Here is a 14178-nt window from a genome sequence, read left to right as displayed (position 1 = left end):
GATGATTAAGAAACGCGGGCGCATGTGAAAGTAGCCCACTTAACAGAAACATGTAAGCTGCTTTTGGAATGGCAGCAATATTTCATAGCAATGCTTTCAAAAACATGGGCAGCGCATCTGCGTTTGTGAAGAAACATCAGGTCAATGAAGAGGACTGCAGCAAAACTACGAGGGGCCTGTGTGGGGGGCACACAGGGGCACCTTGGTGGAAGAAAGGGCAAGAACCCCAAGTCTGGTGAGAGCTTCACATATACAAAGTGGGCAATCAGGTGGTAGTGGGCACCTCGGGAAGACCCCCACCCAGATCACAACCAAGGGTCCAGTCTCAGCCCGACTCTGACTTGGTGTGTGCGAGTGGGTGAGGGAGTTAGTGCCCACAAAACTGGTAAGGTAAGGGGGTTCCCAAAATCAATCGTAAACTTTGAGAAACAAAACGAAGAGCTTACAGGCTACCAAGGACTAAAAGCGCTTTGCTGCCGTCATTAGACAGGGTGACCCGGTCAGCTGACCCGCGACGGTGACAAACACCACAAATAAGACAAAGCGGACTTCTGCTTTAAGGGTCTCAACTCTGTCTGTCGGACACGTCCGCAAAAAGCAACGGATGTCTGCTTTACACAATAAAGAGCGAAAGCTCCGACAAACCATTTTTGCTCGCTCGATAAGTAAGGGGGAGAGAATATTAAAAAAAAGAAAGAAAGAAAGAAGAACCCGAGTGAAGGTGCGATTACAGACAGGAACGAGTCCGGCCACCGGTGAGCACGAGCGGTTTTTATTAACTGAATTATTATTTTCTGAACTTGACTCCTCTGTCTGTCTGTCTGCCTGCCTGTCTGTCTGTCTCTCTGAGTTAAAATGATTTTAAACCCACTTTTGGCGAAGCGAATTTCCTCACATTTTGCAGACGTGCTCAGCATCGATGACAACACAATAATCCGTCAAAACCGATGCAATTACGTAACACATTTCGCCGTAATCAATGGTTACGCACACACAACAATGGCGGAGCGAGACTCGAGTGCGATATCGGAGCGGAAGAGGGAGGCTCGCGTCATCGGGGAGCGGAGTCGGTAAACCCGCGGGCCCACTTGACTCGGCTACTCCGCGATGAGCACCGCGAGGCGGGACTGCCGTACGTTTGCCGTTCTGTCCTCGAGATTTTTTTCTTTTTTTTTGCGCAGCGACCGAGCGCTAATCTCATAAGAGCCCGAGCAGAAAAGAAAATCATTGTTTTAAATATTCAAATAATGCCGCAAAGCAGATATATGATGTGATACTTTTAAAGAAACTTTGCCGTTCATGAAAAATGATTAAAGAAAACTCATTTGTAAAGTACTCAAAAACTAAAAAGTAAAAAATAAAATAAATTATTATTATTATTTAAGTAAAACGATTTTATTTACTGCGGTGGGTTGGCGCCCCGCCCGGGGTTTGTTTCCTGCCTTGCGCCCTGGGTTGGCTGGGATTGGCTCCGGCAGACCCCCGTGACCCTGTGCTTAGGATAGAGCGGGTTGGATGGATGGAAGGATTTTATTAACTTTAGTTATAAATGCACTAAAAAGCAGAGGGGTCCTTTCATCGGACTGGCTGACTCAGCCGTGGATTGGCCAATAGGGGGAGGCAGCTTGATGGGCCAGGTCTCCAGGACTCTGAACAATTCCAAATCGTATTATGGGATGTCATCTCCTGTTCAATTCTGCTCTGTACTTGTAATATACTGTATTGAGGATGACTTGTGTTCTGTTCTGTGTTCTGTGTAGTGATGCCCGCTGTGACACTCCTTGTGTGATTTTAGGCTTTACAGAGATAACTTGTATTGCCTCCGGGCAGCCGCGTGTTCTCTCTTTCTCTTCACCTGTTCCCATTCGAGCTTCATTTCCTAGTGTCGCGTTGTGCCATTGAGTCCCACTCAGCCCTCCATGCCCTGTTAGGACGAGAGACTCGATGGCCCGCCTGTGCCTTTGTATCTCAGTTATGAAACAGGGCAGTGGGGGTCACCTCAGAACAGCACACCGCCCACCCTTGCGCTGACCACCACCATTACCTGCTCCTATGCTGCCTGGGTTGTCCATCTCTGCTGTCCCAGGATCCTCTTGGATCTCAGTGTTCAAAACCTTTTCACTGGACTGCATGTTGACGAAGTCGGCCTCTCGGACTCTTTGCCTAATGAACTGTGACATCTCAGCAGAAATGGCTGGAGCAGCAGGCTCCCTCACGCCACAACGACTGCCTTTCTTCTTGAGTGATCCGTCCCACGTCTCCATTGCTAAATCCGCTCCCCTCATCTCTCTGGGCACATGGGAGAAATGGCCGAATAGCTCATGTTGAACCCCTGGTCATTCTCCCAAAGTCATCCTTCTGTCCACATCACCCACAATATCCTCTGTCACCTGAGGCCGTGGCCGGTGTTACTGTTGTTTGTGCTGTCTTAGCTAAGCGGGGTGCTGATATTCCGGCCCAGTACTCCCAGTGAACTCGCCTATTCTTCCAGTTAGATAAGCAGATGGCTTGTGGTGGTCCGTTCAGGACCTCCGAGGAATCAATGCTTCTCTACACCCTAAGACTCCTATAGTCTCGAATGCGTCCACGATAGGGAATCCATTCCTGGGCTCCCGGGAGTCCCGGACATTTTTCATTCCTGCATTCCCGGGAAACCGTGAACGGCCAAGCTCGCATATACAGTATAGCGTGTAAAAATTGATGAAGAAATAGCAGAGTTATAGTTGAAAATAATGAAGTGGCCCACCGTGTAGTGTTTTCAGATTGATTCAGTCAACCAGCAGCAGTCGTCAGTCTCCCAGCTCCCATTAAGACCGAGCACAGTGGACTGGGAGGAGTCTGCACTCAGCAGCTCACGAATGCCAGGATGGGGCCGACTTCATTGACGTCTGGCAGGCAGCAGCTTTGAACTGCAACTTGAAATTGCAATGCGTCAGTCTGTTGCATTGGCATTATCTGTGCCAAGAAACTTGCCATCATCCGTAACAGCTGAAATGGCGGTTTCACAGCAACGGCAAGCGCGGGCGATGTTTAGAACAAGTGTATCAGTACCTGATCGGGTAGATCGCGTTGCATTTTTTTTAAACGTTAGTCTGTCTTATATCCTCTACTTGATTGACATGCAGGGCGGCCAGTCTGAGATCTCATTTCTAATAACACACTGGTCATTCAGATTGTGATTCAGACTACGAACGCCATGAATGTAATTACACCGATCTTCATGCTGTCAAATAAACGAACCACACGCTGTGGCGCAACGTAAAGGGCGAAACACGTGCCGCGTACTCTTTGCATTATTTGACAGTAAAACTATGCTATGTGTATATATATATATACTGTATATATATATAGCATTTTTAATGTAGGTAGATCATTTCAATCATTTAATTTTAAAAGTAGCTGGCAAGCCAAAAAAGTGTGGGCACCCCTGAACTCGATACAGTAACATGTACGTATATGAACTGCTTGTAGATAAGGTTAGTCTTTTATTGGTGTCAACATATTGCAGTAGTTTTATTAAAAATGAGTGTCGGTCGTTCTAAAACCGTTCACAAGTGAGATGTCCCTGCACTGTGTCATCCCTGGGCGCCCGGAATTCTTGGGAATGACATGCGGGATTCCCAAATTACTGGGAATGGATTCCCTAGTCCACGGTTCTCTCTGCTGTGTGGTTTTCTCTTATTGAGCTCACCAGTGCTTTCCTTTCTATTCTTGACTCCCAGTTCTGGTTCCCATTCTCACTTTTAAAGGGAAGTCATGATGTGACTGCAGGGGAACTTTACTCTTCGGCCTTGCAATGCATGAATCCACGTAGTCACCTGTGCCCGAATAAAGGCTTGTCTGATTAACGACTCCTGTCTTAACACAAGACCCCCGGTGAGTGAACAGCATGGTATGAGACCCCCAGAGAGTGTACAGCATGGCACAAGACCCCCCAGAGAGTGTACTGCATGGCACAAGACCCCCAGTGAGTGCACAGCATGGCACAAGACCCCAGTGAGTGCACAGCATGGCACCAGACCCCCAGTGAATGTGTAGCATGGCACAAGACCCCCAGAGAGTGTACAGCATGGCACAAGACCGCCAGTGAGTGCACAGCATGGCACAAGACCCCCAGTGAGTGTGTGCTGTCTGCTCCAAGTGAAGCTCAAGGCCAAGCTGTGGCGTTCAGCAGGACTTGTAATTTGATCTCCTAGCATGCTGTGCTACAGGAAGGTGCTGACCAGGAATTGCTGTTTGGCTGACGTTTATGCTAATTAGGCTTCATGTCATAGGATGTCTGCCCACCTCATATGTAAATGAGGGTCGGCCCCTTGCCAGTCCAGCCTGAGCCCTGCCGAGGTGACGGTGCCGAGCTCCTTCAATAAGGGGGCCCTTCGAAGAGCTTCAGCTGATCGCTCAGTTGGGATTTTCCTGCCAAAGCCCCCCGCTGGACCTCGTGGTCTCCATCGTCTCTCCACGCTGTGGTGAGTGCCGCCCTGCTATTGTTTCTTTTGTTAGAGAAGTGGAGGAGTCAAGTTCAAGTTTATTGTCATGTGCGCAGTAAGGAAACGCGTTTCCCTGTACAATGAAATTCTTTCTTTGTTGTCCACACCAAATGAGAAAACGAACGTCTAAAGATGAACATAAATAATAAGTAGCAGAGGCAGCATGAAGTATAAAAAGAGAATCAAAGTGTAAAGTGTGACGTGCAGGTAGGTGTGTGACGCACAAGTCCAATCCAGTTGTGTGCGGTCGATAGAATGAGGTGCCCTCGGTTATAAACTCCAGCCAGGTATTCAGGAGTCTAATGGCCTTGGGAGAGACAGAGAGACAGAGAGAGAGTTCTTTAGCCTGAAGTCCTGCATCTCACACGTCTGCACCTCCTGCCTGAGGGTACAAGTGTGGACAGTTTGTGTTGGGGTCTCCTGCGGACTCTTCAGAGAGGGCAGTGGGGTCCTGGTGATCTTCTCAGCAGGTGTTTGTGGTCCATAGGAGTAGTGTTGCCATACCACACGGTGATGCAGCTGGTCAAGATGCTCTCAACAATGCAGCTGTAGAAGTTACAGAGGACCTTAGTCGACATACCAAGTGTCCTCAGCCTCCTCAGAAAGTCCAGCCGCTGTTGAGCCCTCTTGACCAGCTGTGTGGTGTTTAGTGTCCAAGTGAGGTCCTGACTGACGTAGACGCCCAGGTATTTAAAGCTGCTCACCCTCTCCACTTTCCTCATGTCCACCATCAGACTTGTCTTCAGGGTTTGAGGCCCATCTCTTTTCTCAGTGGCTTAGTGTGTCACAGTCCTGTTAAAATGAGGGTGCAAGGCTCAGGGTGTTGGGGCCCCATAGAAATGTGTGGAGTGGTCGGGAAGCAGGTGGGGTGGGCCGGTGGGCAGCTCGCTTGCTTATTCTTTTTGATTTTTGTATTTTCAGAAGCTCTGTGACGATGGACTCAAGTGCGCCCACCTCAGGTAGGAACTATGATGACAAATCTCCAGCACCTTTCATGTTTTATAGATGTGGCCAGACTAACAAAGTGAATAAAGCCCCTGATGGATGGCACAGTTTGACCGCAGGTGCTACGAGGCAAGTTAAGAATGTGCCGCTGCCCACTGAAGGGGCTTTTGGATTGGAAGCGTGGAGGTTTTTGTTGGACAAGCTGCAGGAGGGAAAAGAGGATGAAGTGTTGAACGCGTTGAAGATGGAGATGAAGCAAAGGCAGAAGCGAGAAAGAAACAGAATACGCGACGCGGTGCAAGAGAAATTAGACGCTATGGACGAGGGGTGTATGCCACCTGAAGATGAGAGTGCGGCATTACCTAAGGGGGCTCAGTGCTTAGCTAAAACAGGAGGGCTGCACGCCCTGGACCCCAAAAGACCACTAACTCCAGGAGATGCGAGGCCCGTGTCTGTGGTGGGACTACAACTGGGGCTCAGTCCACTCCTTCAGGCTGCAGCCACCCCAACCACCAGCCCTGCCGGACCCCAAAGTGTGATTGTGTCACAACAACATCCCCTCCATCAGCCCCCAGCCCAAGGACCAGATGATGAAGACATTTATTCGGCCCTGCCGAGGGATGATGACCCCCAGTCTCTTGAAGCCCCTTTAATACAGAAGGCTGACGGTGTAAAGACTGATCATCCCAAGCCGTGGTCTTCCTTTGAAGTCTACACGATTATCCGGAACGTTCCGAAGCCCGCAGACAACCATCACAAATTTGTGCAGGAGATCGAAGCCTTGCGGGCGTCCTATGACTTGACCATAGGAGACGTCGAGCAAGTCATGAGGGGGGTCTTGGGGGAATCCGAATGGCTGGCAGTGAGGAGGTCAGCTATGGCAGACGGGGACAAGAATGGGAGCAGCTGGCCAAACACCCCAACGCTGCCCTTCCAGGAACGGGACTGGTTGGCACTCCAGACGACCTTACTGATTAGATACCCACACAAAATCAACTGGAGCGCGGCCAGCAACGTCCATCTGAGAGACGGAGAGGGGCTCTACAACTTCTGGGACCGCTGCAAGAAGACCTTCCTGCTGCATTCGGGGCTGCAGTGGGCCGATAACATGGAGTCCCTCATTAATGCCAACTTTGTTAACGGGCTGCCGCCCAGTATTAAGATATTAGCCCAGCAGGACCCCTGCTTTGAGGACGACCCACCCAATAAACTGATCAGGCGGGTGCAAATCTGGATGGAGAAGGAGAAGGTGAACGCGGCCAAAGAGACCACGAATGGGGGTGCTTTTAATCAGGGGGCCGCCAACCAGTGTTTGAAGAGACAGAGCCACAGCGGAGGAAGAGACAAAGCCAAGGCTAATGCAAAATGGAGTCAAGCGCAGCAGCTGCCACCGCGGCCTACACTGTGCCATCAAGCAGAACAACCACCTCCATATTGCCAAATCTCTTTTAAATGTCACGGGTGTGGCCAGCCGGGTCATTTCAGGCGGAATTGCCCTTTCGCAGGTGGAAAAACGGAGTAGTGGCAGAATTCGCAGTAAATCAGTCTTTGCCAAATGCCACATTAGCTGCTGCTGCTCCATCTCTGGAGTCTTCTTCTCTTCCTCCTCCTCTTCCTCCTCCATTTCCTGTCCCAGTAGTGAATGTTGAACTGAACGAGAAGAGTTTCTGATTTCTAGTTGTCCCCACCGCCCGAAGCTCCATTAATGGGTGAACAAGTGGCTCTTATCAGGGTGGGAGGACAACCACATGGCACACCTCTTGGGAGTCATTTGAGGCGCCTCACCAGCAGAACCTCCATTCCTCCTCTCTGATCTCTCAACCTTTACTTATATGGCAGCTTACAACAGCTGAGAACCATTCAGATAATTCCAATTGGAGCTGAAGTGACCTGCTCAGGCTCACATGGTGTCAGTAGTGGGATTTGAACCCAAGACCGAGAGGTTTACAGTCCAAACCCTTAACTTGCTGTGTAAACTCGCTGGCCACATTTCCTGCACACCTGATGGTCCAAACTTGGAACAACCCTTAACACGCTAAGTGACGAGAAGAAGAGCGCTCTGCCTGAAGCTTCCTGGACCTCCAACTTCCACCATACGGACACCTGACCATCACACCTGAATGAGCTTCCCATCCCATCCCATCCCAAAGCCATGGACCTCAACATGGAGCCGCAGCTCTTACAACCTCCACTCTTCTGAGATGGCTTTCCACAAGTGTTTGGAGTCTGTCTGGGGGAATCTGTGCCCACTTGTGAGGTCAGATGCTGCTGCTGGACCGGAAGACCTCACCTTCATCACCCCAAAGGTGCTCACTAGGGTTGAGCCACTTGAGTGGACCACAGGGGTGCAGTCAGGATGGAACAGAAAACACACTGGTACCACAGAGTGGTCAAAAATGTAGCATTGATGGGACCCTCATTGGAACCAAGGGGGCTCAGCCATACCCTGCCATTATCCCCCTCCACATGTGGGCGCTGCTCCAATGGCAGACAGTGTGCTTCTGTGCGCTGCACATGGCATGGTGGTCTAAGGCTCGGTCATGGAAACCCACTTCATGACACCCGTCGTGCTGATGTTACTTCAGGGAGGGGTTGGCACTCTGCTGTGGGCGACACCACCGAGGACAGGCCCTGCGTACCCACTTCACCACTCTGAGTGAGCAGATGCTGGACTCTGGGAGCTAAAGAGTTAAATGATTAAAAGCCGTAGGAAAGTTCAGAACTTCAGAAAAGTGGGAGTTGAAGGCCAAGGACACGGTAGGCGCAGCCCTGGAAAACAAGCAGGCAATCAGCTTCATGTGTAGAATTCAAGGCTGGCAGCTGAAAGGCCAACAGTGGCGCCTGCCCGAGGGACGTCCTGTGTGGGAATGAAGGAGATAAAGAGAATAGCGCCTGAGTTTGAGGCCTACGAAGGGGACTGAAACTGCTACAGGGGAGTGTGTGTGTGTGTGTGTGTGTGTGTGTGTGTCACTGGCAGGTATCGGACATTGATATTGTTTTATGAGTTATTAGGGAGGAGCTGCAGCACGGTGGCACAGTGGTTAGCACTGGCAGTCGGACATGAAGGGTCAAGTTTGCATGTGTCTGTGCAGAGTTGGTATGTTCTCCTGTGTCCCTGCAGGTCTCTCGTAGGGTGTGTGTCTTCTCCCTGTGAGTGTGTCCGTTTTCCTGGGAACGTTTTCCGGCTGTGCACTCTATTGGATGACCTGGGGTGGCGCCATCTGAGGCTGTCGGGCGTTCGCGTGTCCTGATCCTTGAAGTGAGTGACAGCGGAGTGTAAGGGTCAAGCAGTCGACTTGTCCTTCTTTAGAGTGTGTGAGTAAGTAGATGAATTGATGATCAGGCTGCCTTGTTATTCTGTTACATTTTAACTGAGATATGCAAATCTGTTACGTAGAGTCGAGTGTCTAAATGAGGGTCCGCGCCCTTTGTTCACGGGAGAGTTAGTGAACTTGGGGTTTCTCTTCTTTTAAACGAACAGAGTTAAAGACAGATGGCAGACTTTCTCCTGCCTGGTTCTTGGCGGTGATTAAATTCCTTCTGTGGCAGTGCCATGTTTAAAGTCCCCGAGCCCTTCGGTATGGGCCGATGTCTGCCAATGGAGATTGTGTGGCTATGAGTTTGTGTCGACGCACCTGTTAACAAAGAACTGCGTTATCTGAAGGGGTCTCCACATACGTCTGGCCGTACAACGAGTGCTGAGATGAACCGAGCAAATGGGGTTTTCTCCTACAGTTCTGTTGCCGCAACTCGACTTGCCTTTGCCCTCATGACCTCCGTGGAGTCCGGCTGGACGAGTCTTTGCACCATTGCAGCGCTGCTTCTTTTCTTAGGGAAAAAATTGGGAAGGCTGAAGCCTCCAACCTTCCCTGTCTGAGGGTCTGACGATCGATTTTCTCTTTCTTTTCTCATTTAATATCCCCTGGAGTGGGATTTGAAAGACCCTTTGCAAATTTGTAATTCTAGGGTAGCTGGTCTACCGTCGTGTATGCAATGTGCTGATGAATTCCTCGCAGGAGTCCGAAGGGTCGACTCCTGTTATTAGGGAGTTGAGAGAAACCAGGAAAAGTTGGGCCCATCCAGCAGGTTTTGTGACAGATGAAGCTTTGTGGCTCATCTTTAAGTTGTGGGGAGTGAATGTGAACACTCCATTAACCTCCTTGGCGTTAACCCTGGTGAGACTCGGGCTCAGAATTTGACGTAAATCTGGTTAGACCCGAGTCAGACTCAGGGTGCCGTGTCATGAACCGCCTTATACTGTTAGGACAGTGTTCTGCTGCCATCTAGTGGATAAAATAACAACAACACAGAAGCTTTGTGTATGTCCCTTTATGGGAAATCCTCAATATTCATGAGTGGGGCGGAGCCTTAAAAGAGCATGGCGTGTAAACTGAAATTGAGCCATTGCTCGAACGGAGTGATAGTGGCGACGGTGTGAATCGGCCATCAGACGTTAACACAGCTAGTGGAAGTGATGCACGATACGGCGCCAGATGACCGAACCGCCATGATATGCTGTGGTCACCTGAAGGCTCACTGTAGTCAGACAGTAGCTGTGTGGCTAAACGGCACGGTGTCAGAAAGATGTCAGCCCCCTGAGCACCGTGTCAGAGGAGATGTGGAAGTCGCCAAGTCCTGCGCTGTGGTGGCCCACAGTAGCACAAGGGGTGCGTCAGTCCTGTGGATCAGCCGCTGACTTTCCACGTCTCCTGTGCAAGCGGCAGAATAAAACATTAAGAGGGCAAAGAAACGCGCGTCTACGGTCCCGATTGTGACGTCACTCGACGCCCGGGTAGCTAAATCTGCACCACTCGGCAGGCCTCTCCTGCTCTCTTCACGCCGATGTCTTGGTATTTACGAGTTTCTCGCAATCACAGGTTTTCTTGTTCAAGAAGATGAATGTTGACTCGTTCTTCTTTGTCTGACATTTTAAGGTTTGCTCATCTGCGGGACTTTAGATCCTCCAGTCGCTCTGCTCTTTTCCTCGTGTGGCTGATCTCGTCCTTCTCTTTATTTTATGCGCCTTTGCTTTGTGTAGTTCCTCACATGAGCCACAGATGGCGGGCGTCTGCCGTCCGTAAAAAAGAAAAAGGAGAGGAAGTTGATAAAGGTGGGCTCTTTTCTCCCACCTTGGATTTCAGGTTCCGAGGTGTTGAAGGGGAGAAGATTCGACTTCTGTCTCGATTTATAAGGCGGTCGAGGACTGGCCGACACCACTTTAGTAGACGGGTGGTTCTGTGCCCTGATCGGCCAAAGCTTCACACAAGAAGGGCGGCAAGGACTGCTGATGTGAAGCGGACCCGTCTGAAAGAAATCCTCTGGTTGGATTTAAAGGGCCCTTGTTTGAGCCCTCGAGGTGCCCGTCTTTGTTCTGGGGGAAGCCTGCTGTTGGTTCCCCCTACACCTGTCTGTGTGTGTGTGGTCAGCCAGAGAAGGGGCAGGCAGAGGGGTAGCCATGAAATTCTGTTTAAGTGCCCTCCGCATGGCTGCCCACACCTCCGCTCCCCTTGTCACAGGTGGTGGCCTGTGCCCGCTGGATGCCCCCCCGTCGCACAAACCTGCAAGTCACTGATTGTGTGCTGTGAACTTGAACCCTGGTTCGGTGGGCACCTAGTGTGTGATGTGGGTGTAGTGGGTCTGGGCTGAGTCCCTTACTCTTGTGAGCTGAGGTGCGATTTTCGTATTTTGCTGAGCTAAACGTCAGCTGAGTGACTTCATTACCTAAAATAGCAGAAACAGCAAAGGCTTCAGAAGAAATCAAGTTAAGAAAGAGGTCGGCGTTTAAAGCGGGCAAACAGCTTCTGGCGTTGAGGTTACACTAAGCTTCCTGCTGACCGACTGGCAGGACCAGAAGGACAAGCTGTGCCCACGCTGAGGGTTCAGGACGTGCCTTAACACCGGACTGCCAGTCAGCCTGGTGGTCCCGGTCACTTGTGACCATTTAAGGTGTCAATGCTCCGCCACGTCATGTTAGCTACTAAATGTAACCCCTGGTGTTAACGGCCCTTGGAACTGCGATCTGACCAATGGAGTGCATACATACGGCGCCGTGCCAGGTGCTCCTTTGTCACACGTGTTAGCCTGGTGCTTGTGCTCCTGTATGAGTGTCACCTCCTGTTCAAGACTGTAGAAAATAAAGAAGACTGACTGACGCTTCCTCCTGCCTGAGTTTTATTGCCTCCATCGCCAAGAGAAAACAGGGTACCTGGTGGGGGTGCCGGTAAATGTCTTCCACGGTGTGAGTATGGTTGTGCCTTCTGTACCCACTCCTGATGGCCTCTCGTGTCTGCCCCTGCTTGCTGTTGTGCCACTTGTGCCCGCACACGGGCCGCTTTGTGTGAAATGATTGTTTGCAGCTTACATGAGAAGAGAAGGCTGGCAGGACTTACTCGAGGTTCATATTGGGTGGGAATTCCTCGATGTTAATCCATAAACGTGCACGGGACTCAACCAAGAAACACTGGCACGCACCATGGCAGGGGGTGTTAAGCAAGTGAAGAAGAATAGTCAGTGGGTGATGGATGCCTCGTTTGAGTGGGAGAGGTGGGCATCGTCATCTGATAAATTGTGTGAGGGATCGGAGGGGTTTAAATGGTAAAAGAATTCACTGTGCCACATAAAATGGGCATCATTGGGGCGTGAAATGTTAACAGCATTACAGTAGAACTCTTTAACATTCAAACTGTGAAATCTATTGCTGGAAACTAATATGTGTGTTGTGTGCACTGAATAAGAAACGTCAAGTTAACAGAACTCTGAATTCACGGATTGCAGTTGGTTTTGTGTAACGCTTAGCAAAACATAAAATGTCTCCTCTTTGGTTTAAGAAGATATCCAAGATTTATACACAGCGTCTTTACTGGGGGTCCTGAGCAGACCCTCTTATGTTTAGGAGACCCCGCTAGTGGTGGAATGTGTGTGTGTGTCATCTTGAGGGCTCAGGATGTGTGTGTGTGTGTGTGTGTGTGTGTGTTTTATGTCAAGAATGTGTAAGAAGATTGTTCAGATGTCTAATATGAGAAGAAAAGACTTGGAAAGAAGACGTGAATGAAGTTATAGCAGGAAAAATGTGGAACTGGAAGAAGAAGAAAAATAAATCTGCAAAAGTCTAAGCAGATCATCAGCACAGGGGAGGAGGCCGAGGTTCGCACCCTGAGTGCCCGGGGCACGGAGTTGGCATGTCCTCCCTGCACCTCTGGGTGTTTCTACTCACAGTCCATAAGAGCTGCAGGTCAGCTGAGCTGGTGCTGCTAAACTGACCTTAGTGAATGTGTGTGTGTGTGTGTGTGTGAGTCCACCTGGGGATGGCCTGGCGTCCCCTCTGGGTCTCTCTTTCAATTCCCCTTCCCAAGATTTCTTCCGGTAACGTTTGTTGGGAGTTTTTGTCTTGTCCTTCTAGGGAGTCAATTCTGGGGGACTGTGGATGAACCAGGACCACTTAAAGCCCACTGAGGTGTGACTTTGGCCTTCAAACATTCGTTCTTTTTGTTGTGTTGTTGCTGCCTTGCAATCGATGCTTGCTGGGAAAGGCTGCAGGTCCAAATGTGACAGAGGGACACCAAAATGACTCCGAAATCTCCTGTGAAAGTCCGGCTTGAGCTGATCAGGACACCCTGTTGGTTACGCTTCGTGAACGAAACGCACGAGGAGATGATGAGGAGATGATGAAGAGTTGGTGAGACCTAAAGCAGCAGGGGTGTGCATTACGCCTTCCCCACAGGGTCCGCATTTTCAACACTCCTGCCTTGAAGACGTCGCACCTCAGCAGCACCTCAGCTCGCATTAATTGGCTTTGACAGGAAGTTACGGAGAAAAGAAATTTGATTTTATCCATCCATTAGCCAACCCGCCATATCCTAACACAGGGTCACAGGGGGGTCTGCTGGAGCCAATCCCCTCCAACACAGGCAGGAAACAAACCCCGGGCAGGGCGCCAGCCCACCACAGGGCACACACACACACCCGAGGGACAATTTAGGCACCTAACCTGCATGTCTTTGGACTGTGGGAGGAAACGCAAACTCCACGCAGGGAGGACCCGGGAAGCGAAACCAGACGGGTCTCCTTACTGTAAGGCAGCAGCGCTACCTACTGTGCCACCATGCCCCCCGAAATTTGATTTTACTCTTACATAAATAAATGAATATCATTAGTAAAACTGCAACAACTGGAGCTGAAGGGATGGGTGACAGATAACAAGTGGAGCAGCACTTATGTTCTCAGCTACTCACCAGAAAGATCCGACGTGCAGCCAGACCGACATTCATACTGTTGGCAGTCATTGATAGGTTTACCGGATTTCTTTTACTCGTCTCTCCTTTATGTCATGAGAAATGTGTGCCTTTTCAAAGTAAACTAAAATGGCCCTGTGTATGCGAGAGCCCAGCCTGATAAAGTGATGTTAGAAATCACAAAAGGGCACAATGAGAGCAGACGGACGCACACAATGGAAGACTTCACTTCTATTATTATTTCTATCTAAATTGACTTGATAATTAAATATTTCTGGACACTGTTAGAAACGTTAACACGTAAGGTGCAGATGTGTGTGTCACCGTAACCAGTGCATGATGAAGACACCAGTTTAAAGAGACATAACTGATAGAGTGAGAGTCAAGGCGCTATACAAGGTTGTGACGTCACTGTAACGTTGACTTCATTCTGTCTGATTGACACCTGACGTCTTTAGGGAGGACAGCTGCCAGAACAAAGACGAGGCAGGTGGCACGAGGTTGTTTGGCGGGGG

The 14178-nt window shown here is 50.0% G+C and overlaps 1 protein-coding gene across 3 annotated transcripts; it reads left to right on the top strand.

Annotated features, from left to right (window-relative positions):
• The first annotated feature begins 411 nt into the window (after window positions 1–411).
• On the top strand, window positions 412–11589 carry LOC120514365. 3 transcript variants are annotated; one of them, XM_039734684.1, is made up of 4 exons: window positions 412–755; window positions 3750–3876; window positions 4275–4466; window positions 5409–11589. In XM_039734684.1, exon 4 carries the CDS (start codon window positions 5422–5424, stop codon window positions 6952–6954), a length of 1533 nt encoding a protein of 510 aa, XP_039590618.1. In that variant the 5' UTR covers window positions 412–755; window positions 3750–3876; window positions 4275–4466; window positions 5409–5421; the 3' UTR covers window positions 6955–11589. The 3 variants fall into 3 exon arrangements, with proteins under 3 accessions (XP_039590618.1, XP_039590619.1, XP_039590617.1); XM_039734685.1 differs by lacking the exon at window positions 3750–3876; XM_039734683.1 differs by lacking the exons at window positions 3750–3876; window positions 4275–4466.
• The last annotated feature ends 2589 nt before the right edge of the window (window positions 11590–14178 follow it).

Source organism: Polypterus senegalus, chromosome 14, assembly GCF_016835505.1.
Source record: "Polypterus senegalus isolate Bchr_013 chromosome 14, ASM1683550v1, whole genome shotgun sequence".
Lineage (NCBI taxonomy): Eukaryota > Metazoa > Chordata > Cladistia > Polypteriformes > Polypteridae > Polypterus > Polypterus senegalus.
This window is presented reverse-complemented; position numbering and strand designations above follow the sequence as displayed.